We start from the raw sequence: 17,223 nt of genomic DNA, 5'->3' as shown, positions 1-17,223 counted from the left end.
TCTTGTATTACTTGAGGATCCGATACATATTTATATTCAATATGGCCTCAAGACTAGACTAGATTAGGATAATAAAGTGTAAATCTTAGTTCCTGAACCTTTCGTTGTTGAGGTGGCTTAAACAGCGCTGCTGTGTCTTGTTCCTGCGAGTGTATTGCATGTTCATCAGAACCCTCACAAACCAACTCGACGACGCTTTTTTTCAGGACAGCACAACGAAGAAAATCAGTATACCAACTCTTGAACAGCCTGTATAGCAAAACTTGCTGTAAATGTTCATGTGCTCCCACCTCATGAAGTCTACCGCCGTCCAACCTGCCACCGGCAGACTATAGGGTCATTTGCCTGCCTCACTGTACTCATTCTAGCCATGCTGCTTATTACATAATATACTGTAAGCTCTGCACTACCTTGGAGTAGGCGAAGTCTCTCGCCTCAGCCCTGAACATCGTTGGGTTCGTAGTCTTATCGCAACCATGAGCCCCTTGGATCCTGACAACGTCAACATCACGGCCAGCCCGCTCCAACTTCTTTCCAAAAGCCTCAATCTCGGGCGTGAAGATATCCCCAGAACAAGCAACAAGCATAACATGCTCTGGGAAAGATATCGCTTCAGCGTACATGGGCGATGCTTTGGGTGACTTACGATCTTCAACGCGCGGTACGTACGCTTCAGTGAGAAGATGCTGAAAAGACACGGGAAGAGGTCGAATAGGTTCCGGTACTTTCTTTTCCTCTGGTGGAATACTGAAATCAACACCAGGATAGAAAGCATACACCGCCCTGATGTTCATCTTAAACTCACGTCTCAGTTCAGACGATGCAACAAGCGCAAGGTTTCCCCCAGAACTGAACCCCGACAAGGCAACTCTGTCAAGATCAAATATTCTCTGACCCTCAACCCATCTAAAAGTATCTTCAGCGTCCTCCAAAGCTCCAGGAAGAGGATACTCGGGTGCTTTGCGATAATCAGCATCAAGAACAAGGACGTTATTCTCATTGGCTAGTTTCTCGCAAAAGTGATGGTCCATGCCGAGATTTGGGAGGGTGTAAGCACCTCCGTGCCAATTAATCACAAGAGGTAGTTTTTGGCTGTCGGTGTAGTTGTTCGGGTAGTAAACCCATGCGTTGATGAAGCGATTGAGGTCGCGGGAGGGAATGCGGATGAGTTTGCGGATGCATGTTGGTGAGGGCGTGAAGTGAGGACGCGTGAAGATGTAGTTTATGAGACGGATGAAAGTGACGATTACTTTGAGGCGGATGTACTGCCAGAATGTATGGTCAGCCATTGTTGTTGCAGCGTCTGAAAGAATGGTTAAGCGATACGATTTGGAGGATTTGTGAGGCTCTGCGTTCCCTTTATGACGTTGGCTAAGACCGCCCTTTTATGATAAGCCCGAGTTGCCGATGAACCCATGGTGTAACGGAATTGGAGTTAGCGATTGGCTGGCTGACAACTCCACTGGTGCTGACCGGCCGTGAGTCATCTGGCGAGCGATATTTAGTACTAATACGCCAATACGACCATTTTACAACTGCAAATTGTATCCGTGATATCTTTGAACTGAATAATTATGACATTCTAGTCTCTATAAATATTAACATAAATGATTATACACCCTCTTCCATAAAGGCCATTTTTTCCTGGCCTGCTCCTCCTCCTCATTCCAAACATGGAGATATCTTCTCCCCGTATTAATATCTATATCCTTATCCCTCACCACCTTTGTCCCCACCCAAGTCTTATGCGTAAAATAGAACAAGAAGATAATAGGGATCGTCAAAATCTGCAGAAAGAAGTTCTTGAACCGTTCCGGCGTTGTGAGGGGATCTTCACCCTCCGGTTGAATCGGCGATATGGCAACCCAGATCTGAAGAACCAGAACAGTCCCGTAAGCTGCGAGTGCAACCCAAGATCCCCAAACTCCAACCTGTGACCGGAAGGCAAGTTGGGAAACATTGTATCCTGATAGCTGCCATGCTCTTCGAAAGCGAATGTGGCAGATACAAATGGAACTCCACGTGAAGAGGGTACTTAACCCACTGATCGCAAGGAGCCAATTGAAGATTTCGTTATGGATCTTCGAGTTCGCGGTGAACGCTAGTAAGCCTAGCAAACCGCAGCAAATAATCGCAACGAGAGGTCGTCCAGTTCGATCAATATACGCAAACACTTTCGGCGCAAGTGACTGCTCCGCCAACGCCGCCAACGTCCGTGACGCCGCATACACAGCTGTATTCCCAACACTGATCAGCGATATCAGAATAACAGCATTCATAATATCCGGCAACACATCCGAGCCGCTCATCTCAATCGCAATGACGAACGGACTAGCCGCTGCATCAGAACCATACTTGGCCCCCAGTAATCTCGGCTCATTATACGGCACCAGCAAACCAATGAGTAGAATCGAGAGGATGTAGAATAGAGAAATTCTCCAAAAGACTTGCTTCACAGCTACAGGGAGGGACTTTTTTGGATTACTCGTTTCGGCTGCTGCGAGACCGACCATTTCTGTGCCGGCGAAGGAGAATGTTGCTGTCACTAAAACGCTTGCGAAGCCTTTGAAGCCGTTGTGAAAGGCGCCGGGGTTGTGCCAGCGGGTGAAACCGATGTAGTCGCCTTCTGGGGAACCTGCGATGTTGATGATTATACCGAGAAGACTGACTTTGTTAGCGAAGGTGTAGAGGAGGGTGAGTTCGGCGTTGTTACATGAAGCCCACGATGGCTGTGACTTTGACGGCTGAGAAGATAAACTCAGCTTCGCCGTAGCCTTTCACCCCGAGTAAATTGATACCGAGGATGAGAATGAAGAAGAGGACGATGAAAATGCTCTTGCTTGCGTTGGGATTCCAATAATTCGTCGTAAACGCTCCTGCAATAATCTCAAGAGGCAGCACAATAAGATACTGCAGCGTATAACTATCCCAAGTCAGTCTCATCTCATCTCACTCTCACTTATTCGCGTTCACTCACTTCCAACCCATAGCAAAACCCCAACTCGGATCCAAAAACCTCGTCGAATAATTCGCAAACGAGCCTCCCACCGGAAACGCAACACTCAACTCTCCCAAAGCTTGCATCGTAAAAAATTGCATAGCACCCATGATGATAAACGCCAGTAGTAGCGAAACAGGTCCCCCGCGATACAACGCAACACCCGACGCGACAAAAAGACCCGTTCCGATGGATCCACCAAACGCAATCATCTGCAAGTGCCGATTCTTCAATTCTCGTGCCAGTGCTGTGTTGGCAGAGTTGTAGTTTGCCTTACTCATGTTGAACAGACGCCCGTTGAAGGCGTAGCTGTTGTAGCTGCTAAGGCTATCATTTTCGCCATGTCGCGCTGGGGCGCGGGAGAAACTCGTGATGAGGCGGTTCCATGCTGACGGGGAGTCATACTCTGTTGGTTCGGGGCTTCGTGATTTGGGAGATGGCGGGAGGGCTTGCATCTCGAACTCGCGCTGGTATGCCATGTTCGAGATGAAGCTGCAGCTGCAGCTGAGAGATATACAAGCTCAACTTTGCTGATCAAAGACGGGAATTGAAGATTTTCCCCAGGGGGGAGCGGCATGCACGTGCCTTGTCGCCACAGGGCGTGCTATTCCCGGGCCGGACTAGACCGGCACTCAAGACAGGGGGATATCGCGGGTCTACGATATTGCTAGCGAATCGCTGGTGTTCCGCTCCGCACGATGCAGACGGTGTCTCCGTTTGACGGGCCGCGAATGGTTCACTGTTGTTCGGGGTCAGGGGAATTGAGCGGTTTTGTGATGGGGAAAACGAAACTCGTATCATCCATGGCGATAACGCGTAGGTGCATGAGTCGTGTACTCAAGCCACCTAAAGTTTATTGAGTTGCATTCCTGAGTTTTGGCCCCTGGCTTATCTGACTAATGGATTTAGCGGGTGCGGAAAGAAGGCCGTGGCAGGGGTTGGCCTTGATTGCTGGGAGATAATGACGATGCTAAAAGTTGGGATGAAGTTGGTGATGCGACGCTGCGGACTTTTGAGCAACTTCCGGCCCATGAATGTAACTTCTCCTCACTGTGAAATGTTACAATCACTTACACGTATTAAGGTATCGCGGAATGTCTAGTATAGAATGTCTCAATATTTGCAGAGTCAGAACCCCGGAACCAAGACTCAGCTGTCACCCAAATAGTTTCAGCCACTGCATAACCGGAATTTCATGACAACACTTTATGCACCAGTAGCTTCGCGTAGAACTCCCACGGCCTAACGTTCAGAGAAACCTTATCGAATTGAGGATGGCTAATTAAACGCTAATAAGCGAAGGTGCCTGGGCCAAGACTCAATCGGCATTCTCGATTCTCATCGCGATTCCGCGTGTCCGCTTGCTCGCAGAATCCCGTCTTATTTCCTTCTGCCCCTGAATCTATCCGGGATGTGGACAAGTCTTCGATTTCTGAGCCGCTTCCTAGACAGTAATTGTGTTTTCTCGCATGAGTGTAGAGTCAACCTGCGCTTGTGCAATTAGTTTGAGTGTTAGGCTTTGGGTGACGTTGTGATGATCACATCGCCCGGAGCTTCAGCTCCTTTGGCAAAACGGAACTATTTGGCAGCCTGCCAAAACTCACCGAGGGGTCTCTATCACCCATGTTATGGCACAACGATCTCCACACGCAGGCTCGACTGCGCGAGCCCCAACCACTAAGGCGTGTTCACGGTAGAATGAACCTTAGCATTTCTCTAGCATTGTATTTCTCTATGCCGTGTAATATCCAAGTGTCTACTTCAATCTTTCCAAGAAAGCGATCAGTTGCTTCGTCGACACAACCCCCACCACCTTCGCCGTATCCTCCTCAGTGACGATCAAATAGCTAATGCCTAGCTTTCCAAACAACTCCACTGCATACTCAAGAGGTGCTTTCGCAGACAGGGTCATCGGGTTTCTATCAATAGAGCCTGCTAGTGCACCTTCAAGAACGTTTATGTCAGAAGATTCTTCAACGCCATCGGTCTTCTCAATCTTCTGCAAGGCTCGCTCCAGTTTATATTGTGAGATATAGCCGTGACATACTCCGCTGTCGTTAATAAATACAAGCCCAGAGTCGCTTAAGCCTCTGTGCTGAAGATGAGAGAGCTTGTGTTGGAGTACTGATGTGAGGACACGGTAGTCAGGACCGACAGACACAATATCGTTATCCAGGGTATTATTTGAAGGGAGAAGGGCGTCGACCGTCGCAGTGCCCTCATTATCTCTGAACTCTCTAACCTTGCTGATGGCACTTTCGGCCTCCAAGAAAGGATGCCCTTGAAGATGCTGAGCAAGGTCATAGACCCCATCGGCACTGATCGCATCAGCCACCCACTTCGCAGTCAGGATAGCGATCATGAAAGGCGGAATGAAGTTGACCTCCCCTGTGAGCTCAAACATGATGACAGCTAGACTGACGGTCATTCTGCTAACTCCAGCTAGGAATGCTGCTGATCCAACCATGGCGAAAATCCCCGGTGAGATGTTCGGAATGAGTTGACCAATCATTCGGCCGAAGAGAGCACCTGCATCCATTGCGGGAATGATAATTCCAGATGGGACCTTGCAGCCGAATGTGATGGTCGTCAAGAATAACTTGACGAATGTTCCCGAGACCAGCCAGGCGTAGTACGTGCCCTTGCCGGTTGCTTGGGCCTCTTGTTGGCAAATCCAGTCCTCGTCAACATGATTGCAGTCAACAAGAAGTCGCTGCATGACAATATCCCCAGTTTCCCTGATTAACATATTCGGGAACTGTAGAACCGCTGTGATAAATGTCACAAGGGCCAACTCAAAGACAGGGTTGTTCTTTATGAGCGAAATCTTTCGGAACGACTTTGACCAGAGGAAATTTGCTCGGCAGAATACACCACCAAATATACCACCGCAGACGCCGAGAATGACGAAGACGAAATAGTGAAGAGCATCATAGTTGACGCCGTAGTTCGTCTCAAACAGAACAAGCTTGCCAGTTCCTGTAGGATTGAGTTCCTTGAGAACAGCCGCCGCTACCACTGAACAAAGACAGCTTCGCCAAAGTACTCGACGAGGAAAGTAAGTGCTGATCTCCTCGTAGCTGAAGAGAACACCTCCGATCGGAGCACCGAAAGCGACAGACAAGCCCGCTGAACATGCGACGCTGAGCATCTCCCTCAGTTTCCGTTGGTTACTCGCGTATTTTGGAACGCAGATGGTGACAAGGTACCCAACACATGCTGAGATGTGCACAAAGGGACCTTCCTTTCCCAAACACATGCCCGTTGCGACTGCAAAGATTGATCCGATGGCCTTGACGATAAGGACTTTGAGATCGAAAAGATGAGGGATGAAGAAGCCAGATAGGACAGTCTTTATCTCGGGAATGCCACTTCCTGCTGCCATATACATAACCTTTCCGCCGGGACTTTGAACCTGATCTTCGATTGTAGCAGACAGTTCTTTCTCTGGAGCGAATGCAGTGAGATTCGACTTCGTAGTCATGGTGACACTCCCAGCGATGATACCAAAGGCCAAAGCAAGGCCGACATAGATGGCGTATGCATACACGTAGCTTTCGGTCCACAACTTCCAGTTCCGGCAGTTTGTCTCTGATGCACAGCATATCCGGCGGCTCAGAAAGATGTTGTTGGTGCAATATCCGTCCTTCAGATCTGCTACCACTTCAACGCTGACGTCTACAAAGGCAGCGATGGAGGCAGTGAGAAGGCCGATAAGGAATGCTGCGACCCATCCTTGAGAAGCGCCCCATAGCTTCGCGAAATGGTAACGGATTCCGCGCCGGGTGTGAAGGCTGGAGTTGTCGCGTTGGTGACTATCTTTGACAAGGTCTTGAAGCCAATCGATGGTATGATAATCACTATACGGCAGGCTATTTTGCTGTGATGCAGTGTTTGTCGACGGTGCGGCTGTGATGCGGCGTTTATGAGATAGTATCAAGGGAGTAGTCTCTGTCGCTTTGACAGGCATCGAGTCAGAAGCCATTTCGAGAGGGATGGTTAGAATAATACGATTTAGGCCATCGAAAGGCTGGGAATGCCATTCTATATGAGTCGTGCACTACTTGTGCACGGAAATACAAAGGAGAACTAGGCATCAAATTCTGTAGATCTGCCGGAAAAGAGAAGCACAGATCTTGGACCTGTGACGTCAATGTAGTGCATCTCCGGGTTTAACACAGCCCTGCAGGGTCTTGTGATAAGTTTGCAGCACCAACTGACCTATCGCTTCTGAATCAGAGATCAAGACTGGTGTTTCATTGGTGAGAATGAGGGCGGTAAGATGTCTAGATCGACTGCCAGATCATTCTCTTAGTCGGCATCGGCGAAGGCTCATATCAACTATAATACCTGCACTGATTCAACTTTTGATGAAATGGACACCGATGATTCGATGCATATCTGCCGAGTCTGTATCTGGGAGTAATCTAGAACATTGAGTAGAGATAAGCAGCCACACCAATCCCGCCACTATCTCCAATTCTCACATGCAAAAGAGATAAGAACTCGGAGATGGTTCAAGATCCCATCTTTGGCAGTTTCTTCAAAAATATTGGCCAGAAAGAAAAATTCAAGGTTTGTGCGCTGAAGCTTTGGGTTCCGCGGAGATATATATAAGCATTTATCATGTGCGACGCTCAGCACAGGAATTTCGCTGATCGACGTTCTCGTGAGCGGGGAGATTGTCATGCTCACCCCGCATAACATAGCACATGGCCTGCTCACATATGCCATGGTAGATAATCACTAGCGCCAGCCAGATAAACCCAGATGAAACCACCAATGTGTATTCTTAGTCAGGCCCTGCCTTGAGATATCTGACATTGGCCGTTGCGATCAGTTTCCTCATGAGGCTTTGTCTAATAATATTAATTCTGCCAGCCATCTTACTTTTTTTTTTTTTTTTTTTTAAAAAAAAAAAAAAAAGTTTTGACAATGAGACGTTTATATTGTCCCGTCTTCTCGCATTATTGATACCGCACTTTCAATGTCTTCATCGACGTCATTCAATTGGGCTGCCAGCTACCCTAGGGGAGGCAACAAAACTCACGATGTTGATCCTTAGTGACGGAAGACTTTGATGAATTTAGCATATACTTAGTACAAGTTTAGGAAACTTGGACTAGGCATTTCTGGCATTACGCCCCAATGTCAGAAGTATTCTTGCTCTTTGAAGCTGGCTCTTCCATTTTTTCATTTCGATAGCTCCCATCAACCAGCAAGTAAAGATGCAGAGACAAAGGGAGAATCGTTGAGAGCCTACATTGGACACTTATACAGTCAGTTGAAGAACTCAACCATCGACTGGGATTTTAATGCTCCTAACAAAACATGTCATATCTTGATCTCCCCTGTTATGACAAAGTCTATCATGGCATAAACGACTTGGGAAAGCATCCCAAGCGTAAGAAAAACATGGTAAGAACATATAATTGCAGAGTATATTGTATGTCTCAGTATGTAACCGTGTCATAGGAACATGATACAGCCTTGCCTCTGGAGTCACCAACAGCGTTCTGGAGATGTTGCAACGTCCTAACAAGAAGCCTCGATTTAAGAATATGATTGATGATCCAACTGGCCATGACCTCTGCCTTCCACTCATTATTAATGGTGAGGCTCCTAAGTTGCCACGATCCTTACAGTAACCCTTCTGGATGGAGATCCCAGACTCACAGGACGATTTGGAGGATGAGCTGGGGCAAGTAGATGATGACATGGATTTCAAGATGAGCAATGAGGAAAGCTATAGAGAGAAATGTTGTTGGGGCTTAAGCCTCATTTAACCTCTCACCCTTATCACAGTTAGCTGCGTTCAGTTCATTCTCATAGTTAAAAACGCCAGGTTGTTGGCATACTTTCGATCTTGACATGCTGGTCTCATTCTTTCATACTGGAGAGTCACATCTTTGAACCGAGTCTCGCTTTTCCATTTCAAGTCAAAAGTGCGCCATGAGCACTGAAGTCAATACAGCTTGTCTCCTAGGCCTCACTGATGTGCCGACAGCACAACGACATCAATTAATTAGTGTCAGAAACTTCCAGCAGTCTCTAGATGATTCTTATTTTTTTTTAATGGAGCTAGTGAGTAGTAATTTCGCGAAGTTTCTAGAAATCTGACATCCTTCCAATCACCCTCTTGCATCTGAGCCTCCAAGGATCATCATCCCAAGGCGGAAGTCCATCCTTAGATCGAGTAAAAACGCATAAGAACAGTCAACAAGACCATTAAAACTTGTATTCCAAATCAATTCACCCCTTTCAATCATCCTAAGCACCATCAAACCATTTTTCACAATGTCTTCCCTTCCCTTTAGCGCGCCGCCCTGGCCCATTCCCGCGTCAGCAAATCTTACATCATCCACTATTTCCATTCCCGACGGCGAGATCGAGAAACTCAAGACACTCCTCAAGCTATCGCCGATACCGAAGGCGAATATCTGGAATTCGCATGAAGATGGCGCCTTTGGTCTTCCGAGAGATACTTTGACGGAGTTGGTTGAGTATTGGGCGAATGACTACGATTGGAAGAAGTGGGAGGCTACTCTCAATTCGATCCCGCAGTTTGACATGACAGTCACTGACGACGACTCGACAGACTACAAGATCAATTTTCTAGCCTTATTTTCCAAGAAGCCTTCTGCGGTCCCCATTTTGTTCCTTCATAGCTGGCCAGGCTCTGTCGTTGAATACCTCCCCATCCTTCAGAAACTCAAATCTGAGTACGATCCTGAGTCTCTACCCTATCACATCATCGTTCCTCACCATATCGGCTTCGGTTTCTCTGATGCACCGCCTCTGGAAAAGCCATTCACCCATATTGATAATGCTCGCCTTATGTCAAAGATGATGCACTCTTTGGGCTTTGACAAGACGGGGTATATGACACAGGGAGGCGATCTTGGCGGCTGGACCGCACCTGTCATCGCAAACATTGATCCCGCTTGTAAGCTCGTTCACATGAGCATGCTGAACATTTCGCCTCCTGTAGGTGAAGATGTCGAGGAGGGCATCAAGGCCGGCAAGTATACTCCCGATGAAATGGCAGCATTCGGCAGAATGGCCGAGTTTCAAAAGAAAGAAACAGCCTTTATCCAACTCGACGGCACCAAGCCAGCTACAGCAGGCTACATCTTCGGCAGCAACCCCATCGCCCTCCTCGCCTGGATCGGCGACAAGATGCACCGCTGGTCCGACGAAACACCCGACAAAGACCTCATCCTTACCAACGTAGCTCTATACTGGTTCACTGGTTGTTACCCAACATCTATCTACCTTCACCTTACTGTCCTTGAGGATCATGAGCTCATGATGAATGCTTGGAAGAGCCTCAAGGTACCGCTTGGTCACTCGGCGTTCAAGAAGGAGCTTGTCACTGCGCCGGAGAGATGGATTCAGCAGACAGAGCAGGTGAAGTGGTATAGAATGCATGACAAGGGTGGACACTTTGCTGCGCTTGAGGAGCCAGATGCTCTTTGGAAAGATGTGAAGGACTTCATTGGGGCGTTTTGGAAGAATTGAAGCGATTCCAGTGAGGACGCAGCGCTTGGGGAAGAAGTAGGCAGTGACAAATGCCGAGACAAGTTTAGGCCAATTTAGGTAAGTTTAGTAGGTTCTTGGACTAGTTGTTTTCATCTCTTACGATCAGGTCAACTGTTGTCCGTGGTCTCGAGGCAGTAGACATCAAATATACGAGGATATACCATCTCTAGTCTCACTAGTCGAATAGCCCATCAGGTTAGGTCACGACGATCTCAATACCGCCCACATCACGACTCGGCCCTAAATGCATCCCCCACATTCTTCCTCCATTGGCTCTCTTACCACCGACCAACCTCTTCCAACATCTAATTTGTTCGCATCAAATTCGGCACTTGCGTGCCGGTTTATGGTTACATCAAGGCCCGGGCCACGCGATGCCCCCTGGGGTTCTTACCCCAGATGACGATGGCGCCGATCTGCATACCCCGCAGATTTGGAGAAGCGGGCGAATAAGGCTTGGCGCTGTTCGACGCACCATTTTTTGACGGATTGGTACAACGGAGGAATTTGTGAATAGCTACGCTTGGGGATAGTGAGCCGAATAGGAAGGTGGATAGCCGCTTCGTCTGATGTTGATGCGATGGGGTTTGGGGGAGGACATCGGAGGGTTGTCGGACGAGAGACCCTCAGTATGGATATATCTATATAAGGAGCTCTTATTCTGTGCCATACTTTCCATTTCTTGTAACTCAGCAGCTCTTCTTCAATCTTCTGTCAAAGGCTCTTGGCTCTGGCTTTACCTATCTTCTCATAGTCCCCGGACTGAACATCACAATGCTTCTCCAAAGCGTCTTCGCTCTTGGTCTCGCCACCACCGCCCGTCTTGTCTCTGCAGGACCATGCGACATCTACAAATCCGGCGGGACTCCCTGCATCGCCGCTCATAGCACCACGCGCGCTCTGTTCGACAGCTACAACAGCGCTCTCTACCAGATCAAGCGTGCCTCAGACGGTGCCCTCACCGACATCAAGCCTCTCTCCGCAGGCGGTGTCGCAGCTTCCTCTGCCCAAGATACCTTCTGCAGCGGAACTACCTGTCTCATCACCATCATCTATGATCAGTCTGGTCGCAGCAACCACTTGACTCAAGCTCCTCCTGGTGGCTTCAAGGGCCCTGAGGCAGATGGCTATGATAACCTTGCCGCTGCTGATGGTGCACCTGTTACTTTGAACGGCAAGAAGGCCTATGGAGTGTTTGTTTCTCCGGGTACTGGCTACCGTAACAACCATGTTAGTGGTTCTGCTACTGGTGATGAGCCCGAGGGTCTGTATGCTGTTCTCGACGGAACCCACTACAACGGCGCTTGCTGCTTCGATTACGGCAATGCAGAGACTAGCAGCACTGATACTGGAAACGGTCACATGGAAGCCATTTACTTCGGTGACAGCACTGTCTGGGGCTCTGGTTCCGGCAGTGGACCCTGGATCATGGCTGATCTTGAGAACGGTCTCTTCTCCGGAAAGAACCCCAAGCAGAACACTGCCGACCCTACCATCAACCATCGTTTCACCAGTGCCGTCGTTAAAGGCAAGCCCGGAACATGGAGTATTCGGGGCGGAGATTCTACATCAGGTGGACTGTCAACTTTCTACAACGGCGCGTATCCTGACGGCGGATACAACCCCATGAAGAAAGAAGGAGCTATAATCCTCGGAATTGGCGGTGATAACAGCAATGGAGCTCAAGGCACCTTTTATGAAGGAGTTATGACCAGTGGATATCCTTCTGATGCGACTGAGAATGCCGTGCAGGCCAACATCGTCGCGGCCAAGTACGCGACAACCTCATTGACAAGCGGGTCCGCCCTCACCGTCGGATCATCCATCTCCCTCAAAGTCACTACCGCCGGCTACACAGACCGCTACCTCGCACACAGCGACTCAACTGTCAACACCCAAGTCGTCTCCAGCTCCAGCGCCACCGCCCTCAAGCAGTCAGCAAGCTGGACCGTCCGCACCGGCCTCGCCAACAGCGGCTGTGTATCATTCGAGTCAAACGATACTCCTGGTAGCTACATCCGACACTCTGGATTTACTCTGTATGTCAACAAGGGTGATGGAAGCAAGTCGTTCAACGAGGATGCTACGTTTTGCCCTCAGAAGGGTTTGAGTGGATCGGGAAGCTCTATTCGATCGTGGAACTATCCTACAAGGTATATTCGACATTATAACAACCTTGGATATGCTTCTTCGAATGGTGGTGTTCATGACTGGGATGCTGCCAAGAGCTTTGTTGATGATGTTACCTTTGTTGTTGCCAATGGTTTTGCCTAAGCGGGACCGCTTTGCTTGCGGAGGTTTAAGATAGTCTGTTTGAGGAAGCTGGTTGTGAATTGGTATAACATAGTGAGAAATACAGATATTCAGACCGCTTATGACAGTCTTGCTCTACTCTTTTGTCCCACCGCGCTTTTACCCATGCGCCTACTCTGAAGGCGTCATTGAGAATTCCATTGGCTTCGACATGGCCGACTTCATAAACGGACTTCGCGCCCTGATCTCCTTTCCCCAAATGAAGACACCAATTGGTGCAGCCGCCAAAACTAACGAGATGAAACCCAGCAGCGAACTCGCCCAGTGAAAGCCCAGGTTTGTATACATACTGCTCGAAGCAAGTGGTAGAAAAGCAACGCCCAAGTTTTCGCCCAACACGGTCGCTCCGATAGCGCTTCCGGCGTAGTTGCTGTACGCGTCGATCAGATAGTTGGCGATGCTTACAACGACGGCTTCGGTGCCAAGGCCAACGAGCATGAGTCCAAACGCGGGTCCAATCCAGTGCACTGAGGAATAACTCGTCCATGCGTAAACAAACATTCCACCAGCCACACCGATGAAACCTCCGATTACGGCAGCGTACAGGCGCGCTTCAGGAATAGGCGTACCAGGCGCTTCCTTGTTGCGCGAGGCAGAAGCATAATACCAGTTATTCGTCAAGACACAAAGGCCAAACCCAAGAATCTCTCCGATAACAATAGCAGCTTGAACATAACCAGCTTCAATGGCGTTCCAGCCATAAAGAGCAGTAAAGACTTGTTCAACAGACTGCGTGAAGACGTAAATGACACCCAAACTGAAGGCAGTCCAGATAGTGGAGATAAAAACAACTGACTCAGTGCAAAGCATATAAAGGGGTCGTTGAATGCTTGTCCAAATATCTTGGAGAATCGACTTTGATTCAAGCTCCTTCTGACTGTACGCGTTCTTCCCTTGTTTTCTTAACTTCTTCGCCCTCGCAGTCAATATTGCTGATCCTCGTGTCTCAGGCATCGCCAGGATAAAGATTGGGAAGAAGACGCCGGTCCAGATAAGTTCGATGTATCCGATCCATCGCCACGGTAGGAACTGAAATATGGCGGCCCCAATGACTGGTCCAAGACTGCTGGCGTTCAGGTAGACCATGATGTACAGTCCTGTCGGAATTGTTCGAGCCCTATCCGTGGCAAAGACGTTTCCGATGATGCCAGCTACTGCATTCGCGAGAATAGTGCAGCATCCGCCACTGAAAAAGCGAGTGATAATCAGAGTCGCGTAGTTAGGTGCCACTCCAACGGGAATGAGAAAACAGAGAAAGACAGTATAGACCAAAAGAAACACGAGTCTCATCCCGAAATCCTCCATAATCGGCAGTAACACGAGTGAGAATAGTGCACCGCCGAGACCCCACGATGCAACCGGCCAATATGAGTGCGGAAAGTTCTCATCGCTAACATTGAAGTCTTCGCCAATCGCTTCGTGGGCCGTAGTAATGATTGTCCCGTTCATCATTGAGATGAACGTCGCGAAGAGTCCAAGACCGACGGCAAACCATTTCTTCTTACGGGACCAGTTGTATGGGTTTTCTGGATCATTTGGACCGTTCCATTGGACAATTATCGGTTGCTCTATGTCAATTAGCACTTCATATCTCACCAACGATCTTTAAATGCAACGTACCTGACGACTCGTTGCTTCGAGCGGCCTCAGGCCTCTCCGCTTCAGCAAACATGCTTCCTGATCGATTCGCCAAGTCAACCTCCTTGGCAAGATCTCTTGGCTATGAGGGGATCAAAGTTTTAGAAATGCCAAGTCAAAGATGAAGCAGCCAAGAGATGGACATTCTGGGGAATGCTTCTTATGACTTCATCCTTAGTCTATGATTTGTTCCCCACCGAAAATTCTTTGTAATTCCGGACCCATAGAATCGATCTTGTTACCTCATATTAATTGCATTGAGCCAATGAAGGGATCTCGGCTATGATGTGTTCTTGGTTGCGCTAGCCTAGAACGAGGCAAAGTTTGGAAGCTGGAGACATCGCTGTGAATTGCCATTGTCGGTAATCCTCCACGAAGCTAGGTAATCTTTGGTATTGGACCCAAATCAATTTGGATCTGTCATGAGATGAGATGTGTTTGTTTTTACTTGCAAGATCATTTCTCTGGGGAGGAGATGAGGTTACATCGCTTGGCGTTGTTGTTTGGCATGAACCGGTCGTGACTGTGCGGTACTACCCTGGAGCATTGAGCTTTCTGGCATGAAAACATCTACCGCAGAAACTCATCGTATGGCGAGCTGAATCGTCTGGGATTGTTGGCAAGGACCTGGCCTGGTGCTTTGGTGATCATGCCGACTATTTTCCGATGAGCTGAAATACCTCAGCTGTCAGCAGAATTTAACCCCGCTTTCGAGGTCGACTTGATACAAAGCTGTCGCTATCATTTTGCTAAGGAACTCAAGCCAAGACTCCAAGGAAGTAAAGTTCTGTGGCTCTGTGAGTACCTCGAACTTGCATCCCTCCAATTATGTGGTTCATCAATACAACAACGATCGCGCTAGAGAGAGCCGACAACATAGACATATTATCAACTCCTTATGCAATTCTGTCGCATACGTGGGGTGAAGATGAAGTCACATTCGAAGACATGATAGACGGTCGAGAAAAGGGAAAGAAAGGTTATATAAAGATCGTGAATACCTGCCGACTAGCGAAAGAGCGAGGAATATTATATGCATGGGTCGATACTTGCTGCGTCGATAAGAGGAGCAGCGCAGAGTTGGCTGAAGCTATTAACTCCATGTTCAACTGGTACAAGTTCTCAGCTCTTTGCTTTGCTCACCTTGAAGATCTGGATGTTCATAGTGGTCCACAGGATGACAAGCTTGACGGCTTGTCGTCCTGTCGGTGGTTCACCCGAGGCTGGACACTGCAGGAACTGATTGCGTCACAAAAACTCGAATTTTACGATAGCAGATGGAATTACCGAGGAACCAAAGCACAGCTACGAACAGAGATCTCAGATATTACGGGTATCGACGTTGAAGTTCTAGATAACAACGCTAAACTGGAGACCATACCAGTTGCGAGGCGCATGTCATGGGCAGCGGACCGAGAGACCACGAGAATAGAGGATCTTGCATACTGTCTCCTCGGAATCTTCGGTGTCAACATGCCAATGCTCTACGGAGAAGGAATCAAGGCTTTCGGCAGGCTTCAAGAAGAGATAATCAAAGAGACAACTGACCTCTCTATCTTTGCATGGAAGGTCGATTCACGCCAACAATTTCGCGGGATTCTTGCTCGTTCTCCACACGAGTTCGCTCACTGTCGGAATCTCCGCCGCGCACCAACAATGAGATATGGGCATGAATACAGCATGACGAACAAGGGCCTCAGATTAGAGACATATCTTGGCGCAAGCGAGAATAAGGAATATCTGCTGAACCTTGCGTGCATGATACCGGGCGACAATGGGGATGAGTCAAGAATTGGAGTTTATCTTACAAAGACGGCTGATGGTTATGTCCGCAGTCGACCCTCTGAATTATTCGAAACGCAAGATTCACTACTCTGGGCGGGTCCTCGTTACAAGATATTTATTCGCAAACGTGTCACGTTCTTTGGTTCGGCAAACTTGAAAAAGCTTCTCTGCATGAATCTTGCCTCGCAGTTCAACATCCGTCCTGGAATCCAACTTGCTTCCTTCGCAGCCAAACCAGCAGATCTTTGGGATGATCTACGTCAAGAATTCGTCACGGACAATAGCGAAAAGTTCACCGGCTTTCTCAACTTTCAGCTGACCGATACTGCCAAGACCTTTATTTCTCCTAGGATTTATATTGTCTGCGGCCTAGCAGTGGACTCAACATCTGGGAATATGAAACCGTGGATGGCCATCTACAGCTCTATGAATAAGGAACGATATGGGAAGATAATAGATTGCGTCGATGGGTACTACAATTCATACGGGGAGGAATACTACCTGCATCAACTGCGCGACTGCGTGCTCGCTAGGGGGAATATCCTACCGCAGGAAATCAGCCTTCCTTCCAGCGATGCCGCGCATCGTCTTTATATCTCTCTTGCGGCTTTTCAGCGATCTCCCGGTAGCTTGTATACTATCACAGTCAATGTTTCAAACATTGGATGATCTGCAGGTTTGCTCACTTTCTAGTTGTCAACATATCTCAGATCGAGTCGTGGTAAATCTGTGCTTATTCTAGCGATGAAGCGCAAATCGCAGTCCAAAGCGAAAGGTTTAATGATTACTGATAACTGTCTTACTTCGATAACCCCTAATACAGTCTTGAATGAAGCTCACCTAATATTGAATCTGCACGAATGACAGAAGGATCTGGCATAGCCTTCGAATCAGCCCAGTGAGACGTACAAGTCAAGGATGGGGAGATGGGATGCTGTTACGATTGG

At 48.3% G+C, this 17,223-nt stretch overlaps 6 protein-coding genes across 6 annotated transcripts; 3 read left to right on the top strand and 3 right to left on the bottom strand.

Moving 5' to 3' along the window:
• Positions 1–48: 48 nt before the first annotated feature.
• FOBCDRAFT_171493 (amino acid permease-domain-containing protein) lies at positions 49–3,644 on the bottom strand. Its single transcript, XM_059608473.1, has 4 exons — positions 2,978–3,644; positions 2,714–2,923; positions 2,045–2,664; positions 49–1,303 (listed from the first exon to the last, which is right to left on the bottom strand). The coding sequence occupies exons 1-4, from the start codon at positions 3,475–3,477 to the stop codon at positions 381–383; spliced, it is 2,253 nt and encodes a 750-aa protein (XP_059466357.1). The 5' UTR covers positions 3,478–3,644; the 3' UTR covers positions 49–380.
• A 1,065-nt stretch (positions 3,645–4,709) lies between these two features.
• FOBCDRAFT_193009 (chloride channel) lies at positions 4,710–6,983 on the bottom strand (the record flags this gene model as incomplete). Its single annotated transcript, XM_031193364.3, has 1 exon — positions 4,710–6,983. One exon carries the CDS (start codon positions 6,981–6,983, stop codon positions 4,755–4,757), a length of 2,229 nt encoding a protein of 742 aa, XP_031029985.2. The 3' UTR covers positions 4,710–4,754.
• Positions 6,984–9,295: 2,312 nt separating this feature from the next.
• Positions 9,296–10,560, top strand: FOBCDRAFT_193007 (Alpha/Beta hydrolase protein; the record flags this gene model as incomplete). Its single annotated transcript, XM_031193361.3, has 1 exon — positions 9,296–10,560. The coding sequence occupies one exon, from the start codon at positions 9,296–9,298 to the stop codon at positions 10,517–10,519; it is 1,224 nt and encodes a 407-aa protein (XP_031029982.2). The 3' UTR covers positions 10,520–10,560.
• A 754-nt stretch (positions 10,561–11,314) lies between these two features.
• FOBCDRAFT_324692 (alpha-L-arabinofuranosidase B, catalytic-domain-containing protein) lies at positions 11,315–12,851 on the top strand (the record flags this gene model as incomplete). The annotated part of the gene is made up of 1 exon (XM_031193360.3): positions 11,315–12,851. One exon carries the CDS (start codon positions 11,315–11,317, stop codon positions 12,812–12,814), a length of 1,500 nt encoding a protein of 499 aa, XP_031029981.2. The 3' UTR covers positions 12,815–12,851.
• FOBCDRAFT_265807 (major facilitator superfamily domain-containing protein) lies at positions 12,852–14,628 on the bottom strand. Its single transcript, XM_031193359.3, has 2 exons — positions 14,474–14,628; positions 12,852–14,421 (listed from the first exon to the last, which is right to left on the bottom strand). The coding sequence occupies exons 1-2, from the start codon at positions 14,523–14,525 to the stop codon at positions 12,965–12,967; spliced, it is 1,509 nt and encodes a 502-aa protein (XP_031029980.2). The 5' UTR covers positions 14,526–14,628; the 3' UTR covers positions 12,852–12,964.
• Positions 14,629–14,826: 198 nt separating this feature from the next.
• FOBCDRAFT_324690 (heterokaryon incompatibility protein-domain-containing protein) lies at positions 14,827–17,114 on the top strand. Its single transcript, XM_031193358.3, has one exon. The coding sequence runs from the start codon at positions 15,320–15,322 to the stop codon at positions 16,943–16,945; it is 1,626 nt and encodes a 541-aa protein (XP_031029979.2). The 5' UTR covers positions 14,827–15,319; the 3' UTR covers positions 16,946–17,114.
• The last annotated feature ends 109 nt before the right edge of the window (positions 17,115–17,223 follow it).

Source organism: Fusarium oxysporum, chromosome XII, assembly GCF_013085055.1.
Source record: "Fusarium oxysporum Fo47 chromosome XII, complete sequence".
NCBI lineage: Eukaryota > Fungi > Ascomycota > Sordariomycetes > Hypocreales > Nectriaceae > Fusarium > Fusarium oxysporum.
This window is presented reverse-complemented; position numbering and strand designations above follow the sequence as displayed.

Bases quoted from the DNA above. Each gene is read 5' to 3' on its own strand.
- FOBCDRAFT_171493 (XM_059608473.1), bottom strand. From the start codon at position 3,477: ATGGCATACCAGCGCGAGTTCGAGATGCAAGCCCTCCCGCCATCTCCC. The intron at 2,924-2,977 runs GTGAGTGAACGC...GACTTGGGATAG, and splicing joins GGTTTTGCTATGGGTTGGAA to TTATACGCTGCAGTATCTTA. The intron at 1,304-2,044 runs GTGGGTTAAGTA...CCATTCTTTCAG, and splicing joins CAATTGGCTCCTTGCGATCA to ACGCTGCAACAACAATGGCT.
- FOBCDRAFT_265807 (XM_031193359.3), bottom strand. From the start codon at position 14,525: ATGTTTGCTGAAGCGGAGAGGCCTGAGGCCGCTCGAAGCAACGAGTCG. The intron at 14,422-14,473 runs GTACGTTGCATT...TAATTGACATAG, and splicing joins TCGAAGCAACGAGTCGTCAG to AGCAACCGATAATTGTCCAA.
- FOBCDRAFT_324690 (XM_031193358.3), top strand. From the start codon at position 15,320: ATGTGGTTCATCAATACAACAACGATCGCGCTAGAGAGAGCCGACAAC.